The sequence below is a fragment of the Myxocyprinus asiaticus genome, chromosome 26 (assembly GCF_019703515.2).
Source record: "Myxocyprinus asiaticus isolate MX2 ecotype Aquarium Trade chromosome 26, UBuf_Myxa_2, whole genome shotgun sequence".
In the NCBI taxonomy this organism is placed as follows: Eukaryota; Metazoa; Chordata; class Actinopteri; order Cypriniformes; family Catostomidae; genus Myxocyprinus; species Myxocyprinus asiaticus.
In genome coordinates this window covers 39,887,194-39,903,307 of record NC_059369.1, presented here as the reverse complement: position 1 = coordinate 39,903,307, position 16,114 = coordinate 39,887,194, and the positions used below count along the sequence as shown (strand labels likewise).

General features: G+C 38.2%; 1 protein-coding gene across 3 annotated transcripts in view; it reads right to left on the bottom strand.

Moving 5' to 3' along the window:
• LOC127416899 (unconventional myosin-VIIa) overlaps positions 1-16,114 on the bottom strand; it is a 65,295-nt gene that overhangs the window by 19,030 nt on the left and 30,151 nt on the right. For all 3 annotated transcript variants that reach the window (XM_051656490.1, XM_051656492.1, XM_051656491.1), the window contains 15 exons: positions 14,333-14,491; positions 14,079-14,171; positions 12,520-12,614; positions 11,492-11,576; positions 11,194-11,412; positions 9,247-9,564; positions 8,938-9,141; positions 8,566-8,742; positions 7,295-7,384; positions 6,935-7,062; positions 6,673-6,799; positions 3,309-3,428; positions 1,492-1,665; positions 960-1,187; positions 123-293 (listed from right to left, as the gene is read on the bottom strand). In XM_051656490.1, coding sequence (XP_051512450.1) covers positions 123-293; positions 960-1,187; positions 1,492-1,665; positions 3,309-3,428; positions 6,673-6,799; positions 6,935-7,062; positions 7,295-7,384; positions 8,566-8,742; positions 8,938-9,141; positions 9,247-9,564; positions 11,194-11,412; positions 11,492-11,576; positions 12,520-12,614; positions 14,079-14,171; positions 14,333-14,491 — 2,388 coding nt within the window. The remainder of the gene's footprint in view (positions 1-122; positions 294-959; positions 1,188-1,491; positions 1,666-3,308; positions 3,429-6,672; positions 6,800-6,934; positions 7,063-7,294; positions 7,385-8,565; positions 8,743-8,937; positions 9,142-9,246; positions 9,565-11,193; positions 11,413-11,491; positions 11,577-12,519; positions 12,615-14,078; positions 14,172-14,332; positions 14,492-16,114) is intronic.

Sequence of the window (16,114 nt, the reverse complement as noted above, 5' to 3'; positions counted from 1 at the left end):
TAATTTTGGGGTGAAATATAACCAGAGATTACACCACTTCCGGAATAGCAGTTGCAATGTAGCGTACTAGTGTTAAACATTTATTGTCACATACGATATGTTCTGATAGCAATTTTTGTTACCTTTTTGTGAGCAGCCATAATGAATTGCGCCCATCTCTCCACAGATTTGGCCGAGCTGATCTCTCTGTCTGGGATATATGATGGAATGAGACTCAACAGTCGCTCTACAAGGATCTCGGAGCCATAATCCACATAGTATTGCTGCGACGCCAGCTCAGCCAGATCTTCCTCCTCCCGGAATAGAAAAATCAGAATGGAAAGACATAGAAAGACAGAAAAGAATGCATAGAAGAGAGGAAAAGATAATCAAAAGTGGAAAAAAGGGAAAAAGAAATAAAGGAGTAGAAAAGCAAGGATAAAAACAAAAGGGAAAGATGTAGAAAAAGACGAATATTCCCTCCTCAGAATTTAGGATTGATTCAAAACACATTAAATGTTAACCTATAAAACTTTTCTTGTTTGTCAAATATAAAGATAGTAAAAATGAAACCAGTCCTACCAATATTGAGATTAGTGGTCAATCAACGTTGGTTTTTCAATGGCTAATACTTAAACATACGAGAATATTTTCAGCACCAAATCATACATAGTAATTAGTTATCGGGTGCATTGATGCTGCATTGATTCCAAGCAAAGTAGATTAAAACTAAAAATTAAAGCTTTTTTGATACAAGTTTCTTGGACTTTAAGCCTCATGCTTCTTATAATTTGATTAGGTGTACAGATTCTGATTTGTTTTTAATTCTTAAATTATTACATTTAAATGTTAAATTAATTGAAATCTTAAATTAAAATAATAATAATTATAATTGGAGTGGACCACAAATAAAAGTTCAAGAATCATCCATTGAAAGACCCCATATTGATTGAACAGTATTTTGAGGTCACATATCTTACCCTATCACAACGGTACTCTCCGAACTTTACGCCGCGCACAATCTGTTGGTAGATGAGGTTTGTCGCTACACCATCTTCAGAAGGATCGTGCCAAGGCGTGAAAATCTCCTTTCTGAAGAACAGCCTCCAAGGGGCATTGCGTTCCTGTGCACCCTGTTCTTTAGCGTATTGCTCACACTGAGAAACGGCGTCCATAACATGATCATTACCACTGCCCAGCGATGACACCTGTCAAAAACACAGTCATAAATGTTTTATTAATGCATGACTGATAACATGCCATCTATCAATGATATGTTTCAGAAGAACTCAATAATGAACAAAAACCAGCCTAAGCTGGTCTCAGCTGGTCTCCCAGTCTAGTTATTTGGCTGGTTTTTCAGCACTTTTCAGCTGGCCAGGCTGCAAGACCAGCTTAAACAAGCTAAGACCAGCCTTTTTTTCAACATGGAAAAGATCTCTCATTTGTGAGTGTGTGTGAGATCTAGGAAGTGGAGCACAAGGTATCAGACAGGATGAACATCATGCATACCTTGTCAAAGAGAGCGATATAGAGGGAGAAGCCGAATCGATCCTGAAGACTAATTTTGTCAGCCAGTGCGTTGCAGAGCTCCATGGCTGTGGTTGCAGAGTCCGTCAACAGGGTCTTTGTGGTGCCATCCATAAACGTCACGGGTAACATTATCGGCTTCTTCGATTTCGTGGCCTCATGAATAAAATTCACATGTGATGAGCACATCCGCTATAAAATGCTCTAATAAACACAGGTGCCACAATTTCTGCAATATTCAAATGCCCTTTAGGGCCCTGTTTTAAGAGCGCTAGCGCTAAGCGCTATGCGATCAATCATATGCGCAAAGTCAACAGGCTTAGCCATTAAGTTTTAGTATTTTCGTGCGAGCATACGCTAAGTCTAGGCACAAGTGGGTTTGGCGATATTGTGCACGCAAAGCGCTAATGGGCAGGGTCAAGTGCAATTTAATTCGGAGGTTGTTCTCCGGTTATTGCACTATCTGGGTCCTGTTATATAGTCCATTCCCTCAAGCACCAGCAATATAAACAAAGACAGCACATTCATAAGAAGCTGGTAGTGTAAATTGGTCATATATAATGAATTAGAAGAACATGGACTTAGACATGGAAGAGTATTGAACATGGAAGAATATGGAGTTACATTCTTTTGTTAATTAACTGCGTCCTTGTTGAAGTGTCAGGCATATTTCTATGACAGTGACACGCTCCTTTAATATGCATGGAAAATTTGTTTTTTTGCCAGGTTTTGATGTATGCTCCATTAAATTACAGAGAATGTAAGTATTGATCATTTTCATCTAATGACACACAAATCATGGCTAATATTAACAGTGATTGTATCTGCCTTCCAGGTTAGGCTACTGAATTTTGCACACACTTTACTTCTACCGATCAATTTTGATTTTGAAAAATTTCATTTTTTTAAATTGAAACACAAAACCAAAAATATTTCTAAATTCAAATTACGCTTCAAACGATATATATATATATATATATATATATATATATATATATATATATATATATATATATATATATATATATAAATCATACCAAATCCAGATATTTTACTCTCACCAACTTCTTCCACTGGCCCCTTTTACAGTGACTTAAAAATCACTTTAAGACAACAGGTGGAAAAATACCAGTATATACACAGTATATACCTCTAGACAGTTTAACACAAACCTCATACATTTTTGTTTCATAAAACGGCTACAACAGTGATTGGCAGGGACCTAATTTGATGTTTCACTATATTTCCAGAGTGTGGACATGAACTTTATTACCACCTGCTGGTGAAATCTCCAAACTGCAAACATAGAAACTGAATTTAGATTTTACATTGAAACCAGACGTGGTCCGAAACGTCTTTGTGCAATGACCTATTTCTCAGAAAAACAGCAAATTGCGCTTTGCGCCACTTCATTTGCATACAATACACCCAAAGTTTGTGCGCATACACCCACAGATAGCACAAACACTCCCACCAACAACCACTTGCGCTTTGCGCTGGCACAAAAATTGCGTGTAGAATTAATGCTCTCACGAAAATAGGACAAGATGTAGTGCATGGTCGTTGCGGGTAGTGCTGCGCTAAGTGCGGTCATGAAAATAAAGCCCATAATGTTGAGTCCATGTGTCATCACACTTACAAAAAAGTACCAAAAAGTATTTTTGCTAGTGTTACTCTCCATTAAAAGGCTGACCTTCTTAACCTAGTAGATAACAGTTGTAGCATCTATGCTATCATCCTCTTAAACTATTCAAATACAAAAGCTGTTATGTACATGTAATGTGGAGAAAACTATATACCTGAAGCTCTAGCCAGGAGGGTGGTTGTGTCCTTGTTCCATTGACAAACGTTCTCCTGAGTCTCTCCTCACAGTATGGTGCATAACCAGGAGGACCTTCACTGATGAAATTACGCAGATACTACAGGAAGAAGACAAGATATGTTAAACGTAAGGCTAATTTATACTTATACTTTATATTTGGGCGAACAGGTTTCTTTAAGTTTGCCTAAATATTATGATGAAATGCACTGACGTTTTTGTTCTGTGAACATGCTTGTTTAGTGATATTTCTCCTGTTCACATACATCCCTGAAATTCTTGACCTAAGAGAACTAGGCTAGTCGAAGAGAGTTGATGACTGGTTAAAACTAATCATGGGTGTGGTTTGGACGTGACGTTCTTTATTTACAATCACATGTGCCAGATGAGGAGATTGTAGCTAGCTAACTTACTACCTTAATGTTAAAAATGGATATCTTTGAAGCCCATCTCTCCGAAATGGTGCAGTACAGTGTTTCCCAACCATTTTTGACATATGTACCCCCACAGCAAGATCAGTAAGGCTGAAGTACCCCATCGACACAAAATTAAATATGTGTTTCACAGACTAAAAATCATTTAACATTATCATTAATACTGATTATTTTTTAGCAATCAGTATTGGGCAGTCAGTATTGGGCCATTTGGGCCGGGTATTGATAAAGATTTTCAGATTCGATTTGACTCCGTAGAGTTCAGTAATTTTGCTTGTGTAATGGTGACCAGCTGATAGATAGTTGTGCAATGTGTATAAACCTCACTCTCCTGATCTCAAGAGGTGCACTAGTGACTAATGCTAGAGGCTGTAGCCTTTAGAGCACCTGCCTCCCATGCCAGAGATGCAGGTTCGAGTCCCGTACGGAGCAGGTAGAACAGGAGTGTCACAATGGTGCCGTGACCCGGATGGGAGTGAGGTTTAGAGGGGTGAGTGTAATGGTGGCCAGCTGATAGATAGCTGTGCAATGTGTATAAACCTCACTCTCCTAACCTCAAGAGGTGCACTAGCGACTGACGCTAGAGGCTGTAGCCTTTAGAGCACCTGCCTCCCATGCCAGAGATGCAGGTTCGAATCCCGTACGGAGCAGGTAGAACAGGAGTGTCACAATGGTGCCGTGACCCGGATGGGAGTGAGGTTTAGAAGGGTGAGTGTAATGGTGGCCAGCTGATAGATAGCTGTGCAATGTGTATAAACCTCACTCTCCTAACCTCAAGAGGTGCACTAGCGACTGACGCTAGAGACTGTAGCCTTTAGCCTCCTTGTTAGCGCACCCGCCTCCCATGCCGGACACACTGGTTCGAGTCCCGTATGGAGCGGGTAGAACAGGAGCGCCACACTTGCATATGAAAGAAATTCTCTTTCAGCTAATGCTGTTAATTATCATTAATTTGGTCACATTGTTGATTTTTAAAAATGCAAAAATTGCATGAATTCCATTGATAAATATGATGTTTTTTGTGACATGTTCATTATTTATTGAGTAATAGCAAAGTAAATTTTATGGTTGTCGTTTTACAATAAATACTATTTTATAGTTGTACTATGGTTACTCTAGAAAAACCATGGTAAATGTTGTGGTTTCTATGGTTTTACTGCAAGTACCATAGTTCAATTATAGTTGCTGTAGTAAAACCATGGTTAATTTTCATAAAGCTATTGCCCAATATAATTGCGAGGAAACGCAAAACTTACTGTGAGAGAACGCAAAACCATTTCAGAAAATAAATTCCCTGCCCAGTAGGTGGCGATATGCATGGAGAACATGAATCACCAAAAACAAAGGAAAAAGAATGTGGAAGTGAAAGTGAAAGTGGAGATTTATGGTAAACAAGGACTTACAGTAAATATTGATCTGTTTCTCACCCACATCTATCATATCACTTTTCAAGACATGGATTTAAACAACAGTTGAATGGAGTCGAATTGATTACTTTCATGCTGCCTTTACAGGCTTTTTTGAGCTTCAGAGTTTTGGTCACCATTCACTTGCATTATTTGCACCTACAGAGCTGTGATATTGTTCTAAAAATTTTTGTTTGTGTTCTGCTGAAGAAAGAAAGTCATACACATCTGGGAAGGCATGAGGGTGAGTAAATGATGAGATAATTTACATATTAGGATGGACTATTTCTTTAAAATTCTTTCCTTACACCTTGAAAACACGACAGTACAAACAACTTAATCATTAATTTCCAAAAAGTTATCAAACACATTTTTTCCAAGGTAATAGTTATTTCTTATAAATATTATGAATGTTTGAGTCAAAAATATCAAGAAATGTTCTCAGGGTTACACTACATGACCTAAACAAATTGTGCCTTTTCAAAACAATTTCAATATATATATATATATAATTTTTTTTTTTTATTTATTTTTTTTTTTAAATATCACGCTCAGTCTTGAGGGTCTGGGTGGGGGGTTCAACATGAACAACAAAATGGCTACTTTCTGTACATGTTGGTTATACCACATGACTTTGAATTGGTGGACAAAAGTGTTTTTAAATATTAATATTATTTTAAACCGCTATTGTTTCACTGCTAATTTCTTTTGAAGAAATATTAATAAAAGATTAGGTCACACTTTATATTGGGTGGCCTTAACTACTATGTATTAACATTAAATACATACAAGACTATGCATTTACTGTGTAACTACATGTTGTTCTGCAAAATTCCCACATTTGCTGCTACTGAGGTTGAGGTACGGGTAGGTTTAGGAGTAAGGGTAGGGTTAGGGTTAGGATTAAGGGTTAGAGTTAGGTTTTGGGGTTAGGGTCGGGTTAGGGGTAAAGTTAACAGTGTAACTACAAATGTAATTAAATGCAAGTACTTTAAATGTAATTACAATGCAACAATATGTATGTAAATAATAAGTACATTGTATCAAATGGTTAAGTACATAGTAGTTAAGGCCACCTAATATAAAGTGGGTCCAAAGATTTTTCTGCACTACTAATGCCAACATTTATTTTTTCAAGAATTTCAGCCTTTAATGAGACTTTGACTTTTTATTTTACTGTCTCTGGATGGTTACACCACACACCATTTTTTACTTTAAGGCCCAGAATAAAATATCAATATTACTTTAAACTCAGATATGTAAAATATGCTCATTGTAGAAGAGGTGTATTCAAGTAATTGTTATGTTTGAATTGCATTTTTTGTAATGTATTTTTGAATAATTTAATAGATCTGGAAAAAAAGAGTGTCACATCATTGACCCTTCTACCATTATATAAATTAGGCTTTACAATAGCGTTAGCATGTGGTTAAAATATTAAAGATGAACCAATCACTGATAGAGTCATATCATGACGTGGTCAGAAGAAGTTTGGATTTCTCACTTTGACAAACTTCTCAGAGGGTGCGAAGCAGCCCACACACAGAGACATGAGGATCCAGCCACGAGCGTGACTGCTTTTAGAGGGATTCTGGTTCAGCTGCTTACAGATCTGACAGTAGATCTCATCTCTGATGGAGACAAGAGGAAGAAGAATGTTAAGCATTGTTTGTTTGGGAATGCCAAATAAATCAATCAATATTCTGTATCTATAAGAGAGCCAAAACAAGTTCTCTACGAGATCTCTTTGGTGTCTCAAGTCTGACCTAAGGCCTGGCCGAAGGATGCCATTGCCGATGATGAAGTGTAGCTTCTCCAGGTTGGATGTGGGTCGATCCTCCAGCATGCTGTTTCCATGTACGGTGTATTCACCAGCGTTCAGACGCTTGGTCACCTAGAGTGAAAGGAAATGACTCTTCAAACCAGGACAGAGTCCAGTGACTCCTAAGGACCTCATTGGCTGAGAGTAAAATAATATTTGCAATGTTTCTTCACTGACAGTCAGTCAGATCTGTGCAATTTATTTCTTCAAGAAGTTAAAAAGAGGCCAAAAGAGAACAAAAGAGCTCCCCGAAAGATATGGAAGAGTGCTGTGATATCATCACTATGGTAACAGCATCACTCACCTCCTCTGTAATCTTGGACTTCTTCTTAAGGGTAAGGGACACCAGTTTGTGACGCACACTGCTTTTCTTATGACTGTCAATGTGAGTGTTCTGGAAGAAGCGACAAATTGGAGAAACCTTTTAAATCGGGAAGACAACTAGGCCTGCAGCTCTGGTTACTTTGCCTTAATGCAGCCAGGTTGCTGACAAATAAGATTGTCTGAGATGATAAAAATTACAAATCTTTTAAAAATGTAGCTTAAAACACAAGTGTCAAGTTCGTAGAAATGTAATCTTTGTGTCTTTGCTGGTCTCATAAATTTTTCAACTACAAAAAATTATTTTAATAATCATTTCCTATTATATATATATATATATAGATAGATAGATAAATAAAATATTAAATTATTATTAAAATATTTTTTTGTAGTTGTATTCAAAAATGTATGAATTTTTCCTCTTCCGTATATATATATATATATATATATATATATATATATATATATATATATATATATATATATATATATATATATAATTTTTTTAAACTTCAGACACAATTAAGTTTGTGTCTAAAGGGGTCTTTTCTGTTTTATGGATTTTTTGCTACATGACAACATAAAACATTTTGGTTGCACCACCTGACTTTGATTTGATGGACAACATTTTTTAAATTGTAAAAATCTAAATGACAACATCAAAAAAAAAAAGTTTGGGGGGGGGGGTGTCCTGGGTAGCTCAGTGGTAAAAGACACTGGGTACCACCCCTGGAGTTCGTTAGTTCACTAGTTCAAATCCCAGGGAGTGACTCCAGCCAGGTCTCCTAAGCAACCAAATTGGCCCGGTTGCTAGGGAGGGTAGAGTCACATGGGGTAACCTCCTTGTGGTCACTATAATGTGGTTCGTTCTCGATGGGGCGTGTGGTGGTTGAGCGCGGATGCCGTGGTGGATGGCGTGAAGTGGCAACGCGCTCAACAAGCCACGTGATAAGATGCGCGGGTTGATGGTCTCAGATGTGGAGGCAACTGGGTTTCACCCAAATTGAGATCACTACGCGACCACAAGGCCTTAAAAGCGCACTTGGAATTGGGCATTCCAAATTGGGTGAAAAAGGGGAAAAATTGAAAACATGTTCATTATATTAAAGATGTATTCGAGCATCAGTTTTTGTGAATTGCTTTTTTATGTCTTTCTGAATAAAATAAATGGGCGTTACGTTTTTGACCCTGCCACATTTGTCTCACTGTATGTGTATTCCTCAATCTCTTTTACTTTTTCTCTCTCACTCATACCTCTCCCTCTCCCTGCAGAGCCTGCAGTTCTCTCTTGTAGGTCTTCTTGCCGAGTGTCTCGTAGATCTTGGTCATGACAGGGATCTTCTCGCTGCCGTCACTGATAGCGGTGTGGTATTTAGGTTCTGGAAGGTCACCCATGAACCTGAGAATCGTGATCCACACGGCCAGAGCTGCCTGCAGGACAACCATTTAAAGCAAATATGGCATGACAATTTTGCTGTCTATTTTTTGGTACAGTTTTGCATTGGGAGAGCTCCTATGATGTCTTAAAATGCTACCTATATGGACAGCTCACTATGTTTTTGGAACACAATTCAGTTCGCTAAAATCTAAAGCATGTTTTGAGTGTCAGAGGTCAAAGGTCCATACCAGCTGATCCCCTTCATCTTCATGAAACAATAAAGGCTGTTTGAGTGGGCGCCGTACATAAGTGTGCGTGGTCGTGCCCTGGAAATACGTGGCCGAGAATTTGGCAAATTTGTACTCTGATAAGTCTTCCTCATCTTCCTCTGGAAGAGGAAGAGCTTCATCCAGATCTTCCTCCTCGATCTCACGATGAGTTCGCTCCAGGTCCTAAGGATGCACAATTATACATTGGAGTTTAGTTCATAAATGAATCCAGAACATTCTTTTAATATCACAAGGATACACTCTAATCCCCTAAACCTACATCCTAACCTCAAATCCAGCTGGTGCTTGGCCCTCCTGACCAGGAAATGAGTTTGTGGTTCCCAGGAAGCCAAACATCTTGTCCACCATATCAGAGTCGTTGACCGGCTCGTGACGAGCTCTCTCCATCTGGTCTAACATTTCTTTTTTCTTCCGCGTCTCTTCTCGCTCTTTCTTCTCTCGTTCTGCATCCTCTCGTGCCAGCTGTGCCAGTCTTTCCTGATGTTTCCTCTCTGCTTCCTCTTTGGCCTTCTTGGCACACATCTGGTTCCTCAACTTCTGTTCCTCAGCCAGACGCATCTTCTCCGCCTCCAAACGCCGTCGGTACTATAGGAATATAGGCATATAAATGTAGTACTAAATAGGCATAATTCGTTAAAATTAATGAAGTACAACCCCAATTCAGAAAAAGTTGGGACACTATGGAAAATGATAATAAAACAAAAAGGAGTGATTTGCAAATAGTTTTCACCCAGTGCAATACTGAAAGCACTACAATAACACATTATATGATGTTTTACTTTAGTTTTTTTACTGTATTTGTTTTTTTTATTTCAAATCAGATGATTGCAACATGCAACAAAAAGTCGAGTGGGACAGTCGAGTGTTTACCAATATGTAACATCACCAATTGTACATCAGCAATTCTACGGGGTCGTATTTTGCACTTCATAATGCGCCACACATTCTCAATTGGAGACAGGTCAATTGGAGGCAGGCCAATCTAGAACATGGGCATTATGTGGTTTGGCATTGTCCTGTTGGAAAATGCAGGGACGGTGCTGGAAAAGATGGCGTCTGGATGGCAGTATATGTTACTCAAAAATTTGTACACATCTTTCTGCATTAATGGTGCCCTCACAGATGTGCAAGTTACACATGCACTGGCTTTTGGACCTGATGCTGATAACAGCTTGGATGGTCCTTTTCCTCTTTGACCGAGAGAACATGATAGCTGTTTTTAAAAAAAACTTTCCATCACAGATGGGGCTGAGCCCAGAGAAGTCAGCAGCGCTTCTGGACAGTGTTGATGTGTGGCTTCTGCTTGGCATAGTAAAGCTTTAACTTTCATCTGTGGATGCAGCAGCGAAAAGTGCTGACTGACAAATGTTTACAGAAGTATTCCTGAGCCCATGTCATGAATTAATAGTGGGTACTTAATATCTCTTACTCAAGTGAAATTTTAATGACAAAAAAAAAAAAAAAAACTTTTGCTGTTTGGACGATAGTTAGACGATAGTGTGAGGCAAAGGCAGACGCAAACAACACATTCAGCGAGATGCAAAAGGCACGTTCCCTGCAAAGGCATTATCCATGTAAACGTCAGTGTTATGTGCAAATGCCCTTTGCTCTGCTGATCGTGTGCTTGATTAATGCAGCACGTGCATACAGCGATGCGCGTTATAAAGCTTACGTGTTTGACAGGTGCAGTGCGTTAATCTTAAGGACAACTTGAGAGACTTGAGAGAATCAAGTTTGAAAAGCGATAGTTCACCCATAAATAGTTCACTCTCATTGTTCCAAACCTGCGACTTTCTGTCTTCTCTGGAACCAAAAACAAGATGTTAATGTTAGGCAGAACACTTTAAAAAAATGAGACAAAAAGATGCAATGAGAGTCAGTGGTGACTAAGGCTAACATTCTAACATCTTAATTGTGTTCATTGTGTTAAAGTCATATGGGTTTTAGACATGAGGGTGAATAAATGTGAACAGAATTTTCCTCTTTGAACTATCACAGTAAAAGAGGGTATAAAGGATGACACAGGCACGTGATCCATTCACACAAGGTGTTAATAAAAATAATAAGATTGGAAGTAAATAGTAACACGCTACTTGAGTATTCTTTTAATTGAATAGTTCCTTACTCTTACTCAAGTAATTATTAACATTAGTAATTTTACTTCTACTTGAGTAATTATTTTTATAAGTATTTGTAGGAAGCAGTTCATCTCACCTCTCCTTTGAGTCTCTTGTAGAGTCGGCGGGCAATCATGCCTCTTGTGTAAGCCTGGATGGTGATGACGGCCCAAAGACGATGCCTGAACGCCCGCCGTACCAGATACCCTCTGCAGCAGCCCTGGAAAAGGGTGATTCTCTGCCGTGCAACATGGTACGTCTGGTAGAGTTTACGAGATTTATACAAGGCCTGGAGACGTGAAAAGCCAGCTCGCATCTATGAGACAGAAGACGAGAATGTTAGAATATTTGTAGGTAAGAAGTGTGGAATTGCTGTGAAAATGAGTGAAACCAACCGCTCCATAATTCTTCCGACAGTAATAGCCTCTCCATGTTTTCTGAATCAACATAGCTGATTTCTTCATCTTCAGGAATTTGGATCTGTGGGGGAGATTAAAATGTTTGTTTGTGTGAAGTGGTGACATTATGAGACAGAAAGGCCATATTTCGGTTACGCTTTACAATAAGGTTCTATTTGTTAACATAAATGCATTCGGTATCATGAACCAACAATGAACAATGACTTTATTTATTATTTAATAAAAGCATTTATTAATCTTGGTTAATGTCAATTTATAAATATACTGTTGTTCATTGTTTGTTCATGTTAGTTCAAATTGCATTAACTTATGTTAAGATATAGCAATTTTAATGTAATCAAAAAATGTATTAGTATATGCAGAAGTTAATATTAATCAAGATAAATAAATGCTGTAAAAGTAAGGTTCATTGTTAGTTCATGTTAACTGTAGCGTGAACTTCTGTTAACAAATACAACCATCTTGTAAAGTGTTACCATTATTTCTTTCCGGACATGAAACTGCTTATATATTAAAATATATCAATTTTGCTCCAATTACAATGGAAATATACACTATAGCTGTTTTTTCCCTGAATATTTGTGTCATACACTCCTGAGCTCATCTCAGATTCTCTGTGAAACTGCACGAGAAGGTGTTAAACCATTTTGCAATTTGTTCATCATATTTTTGCTTTGGTGGCTTAATGTGAGAAATATTTCACAAAACACTTTCAACATTCTAGATAAACTTCTGATGGTAAATTTTAGGAGAGGCACAAGTCACGACAGTCACTGACATGTTTTCTTTAGTAGACGGTTTGGATGTCTACTAAACACTTACTTCAGTGATGGTCATTGATGGTTCTTACAATTCAATTACAAGTCAAGAAAGTTACCGGCCAGTTGGAGCTTTATTTACTCTTCAAAGCCATTTTATACTCGCTTTTGGCACTTGGCGAGTGCTAATTTTGGACCCTGCTTCCCTATAAAATATACAAACTACAACACGGCAGTCATTCTTACCTGTCCTTGAAACCTCGCACGACTTTCTGAATGAGAATGACCTTGTCAGTTATGGCCTTATCTCTCTCAATTTCCAGCAACATGTCATGATGATCCTGCCAAAGGTAGAAACAGGTGTTAATCTTGATGAATTATAAACTCAAGCAGCCTTAAAGGAATAGTTCACATAATAATACAAATTTCTCTCATCATTTACTCACCCTCATGCTATCCCAGATGAATATGCCTTTCTTTCTTCTCCAGAACACAAATGAAGATTTTTAGAAGAATATCTCAGCTCTGTAGGTCCATACAATGCAAGTAAATTGTGACCAAAATTTTGAAGCTCCATAAAGCACATAAAGGCAGCATAAAAGTAATCCATAAGACTCAGGTGGTTTAATCCATGTCTTCTAAAGCCATCCAATCGGTTTTGGGTGAGAACAGGCCAAAATGTAACTCCTTTTTCACTATAAGTCTCCTTGTCGATCACGATTTAAAGGTTCGATTACACTTCCTAGTGCCATCTAGCACGCTGCGCATGCGTCAAGTGCTAGGAAATGTAGCTTGAAATCATAATCATGCCTAGAGACTGCTTATGTCAAAATTTATAGTGAAGAAGTTATATTTTGGTTTGTTCTCACCCAAAACTGTTTGGATCACTTCAAAAGACATGGATTAAACCACTGGAGTAGTACGGATAACCTTTTTGCTGCCTTTATGTGCTTTTTGGAGCTTCAAAGATTTGGTCACCATTCACTTGCACTGTATGGACCTACACAGCTGAGATGTTCTTCTAAAAATCTTCGTTTGAGTTCAGCAGAAGAAAGTAAGTCATGCACATCTGATGAGAGAATTTTAATTTTTGGGTGAACTATTCCTTTAAGCACAACTCTTGTGATGTTCCATCATTCAGGTTATTAAAAAGCCTCATATAATTGATGTGTATCTCTCCCAATCCTCCACTGGTGTTGTTACATCCCGTCAGTGTGTATTGACACTGCCCTCTATTCCTTCCTGCTGTGTGGGATTTCCTGTTCTAGAGAACTGGGAGGTATGATAATGACCAATGCCTGGAAAATTCACAATGGCAGTTTAGAAATGGACAAACTCATTCTTGACCTTTTACCTCTAGCTGAGGGCAGTTTTTCCCAGTCATAGAAAAACAAACCTCAAATATTTCAGTCAATTAATATTGCAGTGCATAAAATACCCTGACAGTTTTAACAGAAACAACGAGCTGATATTTTCATGATCTAAACACAGATTCACATGTGAATCAACTCACAAATCCTCTTCTTGTATTGATTGTGAAGAACATATCGCGAATGGTCTCTTGTGGTGACACCTCCTTCTGTTATCAAACATTTAATGGTCCACTACGGCTTACGGTAGTGACTCAGGGGAGGACAAGAACATGGTTTTGAATGCGGATTTTGATGTACTGGCTCAATAATGGTATTTTGTTCCTTTCTTGTGATAAATAAAAAGGAAAAATCTCTGCAGAGTACTTTCATTGGTAGTCCTATGCGAGGGTACCAGCCCTATTGCTCTTTGAAGGTGGACATGAGGTGCTGTACCTTCAGGAAGATCTTTGTCTTTCCCATCTGCCAATCATCATCACGGCCCAGTACAGCTTCAGCAATACGTTGACAGGTTCCTCTCAGGTCCTCCTAAGGAAATAAAAGCACCCAGAATACATGTGGACAACTTATTAAATACACAAGGAAGACATATTTACATTCAGTGTACTTCATAAAGCCAAGGTTAAGTTCCTAGGGATATATTCCTATATAATTATGAGAATTTGCAGAGATGGTAAATTGTCTCTCACCTGTTTGTAAGCAGGTTTTACTCCAGGCATTAAAACGCGGTATCTGTCCACAAACTCGATGAAAGTGTAGCGAATGGGGTATCCGGCCCGGCGAATCCGGATGGTTTCCATCATTCCAGAATATCGGAGCTGTCTCACACAGAGTTCATGATCAAAAAGCTGTCGAAACATGGAAGTATGATGAGATACAAACCTCTTAGTAGAAGCCACTTACAATGTATTAGCATGTTATACAAACATTCATTAAAGGAATGTTCCGGGTTCAATACAAGTTAAGCTCAATCAACAGCATTTGTGGCATAATTGATTACCACAAAAATTAATTTCGGCTTGTCCCTCCTTTTCTTAAAAAAAAAAAAAAGGGTTTAAAGACAGGAATGTGAAGCTTATAATTTTATAAATACACTTACATTAATTTTTCTGTTAAAACTCATTATTTGAGCTGTAAAGTTGTTTAAGTTGTCATTTTTACAGTAATTTTAGGGTTTGTTGACATTACATCATCATGGCAACAAAGTTATAAAATTGGCTTTAACTTTCCACAGAAAAGGTTTGTAAGTGATTTTATCACACTAACATCATGTTTACACGCATATTATTTACGTCTTGTGCGCCCCCCCTCCCCCCAACAATCATGCGATGGTCCAAATAACTGAGATCACATTTTTTCCCCATTCTGATGGTTGATGTGAACATTAACTGAAGCTCCTGATCCGTATCTGCATGATTTTATGCACTGCATTGCTACCACATGATTGGCTGATTAGATAATCGCATGGATGATTGTTGGTGCCAGATGGGCTGGTTTGAGTATTTCAATAACTGTTGATCTCCTGAGATTTTCAACACAAAAGTCTCTAGAATTTACTCCGAATGGTGCCAAAAACAAAAAACATTCAGTGATCGGCAGTTCTGTGGATGGAAATGTCTTGTTGATGAGAGAGGTCAATAGAGAAAGGCCAGACTGGTTCGAACTGACAAAGTCTATGGTAACTCAGATAACCGCTCTGTACAATTGTGGTGAGAAGAATATCATCTCAAAATGCTATTCTGAGATGCGGGTTGGTGCTGTTTTGGTGGCACGAGGGGGACCTACACAATATTAGGCATGTGGTTTTAATGTTGTGGCTGATCGGTATATACAGTTGTGCTCAAAAGTTTGCATACCCTGGCAGAAATTGTGAAATTTTGGCATTGATTTTGAAAATATGACTGATCATGCAAAAAAAACAAACTGTCTTTTATTTAAGGGTAGTGATCATATGAAGCCATTTATTATCAAATTGTTGTTTGACTCCTTTTTAAATCATAATGATAACAGAAATCACCCAAATGGTCCTGATCAAAAGTTTACATACCCTGTTTGGCCTTGTTACAGACACACAAGGTGACACACACACAGGTTTAAATGGCAATTAAAGGTTAATTTCCCACACCTGTGGCTTTTTAAATTGTAGTTAGTGTCTGTGTATAAATAGTCAATGAGTTTGTTAGCTCTCACGTGGATGCACTGAGCAGGCTATATACTGAGCCATGGGGAGCAGAAAATAACTGTCAAAAGACCTGCAAAACAAGGTAATGGAACTTTAGAAAGATGGAAAAGGATATAAAAAGATATCCAAAGCCTTGAAAATGCCAGTCAGTACTGTTCAATCTCTTAAGAAATGGAAAATTTGGGGATCTCTTGATACCAAGCCAAGATCAGGTAGACCAAGAAAGATTTCAGCCACAACTGCCAGAAGAATTGTTTGGGATACAAACAAAAACCCACAGGTAACCTGG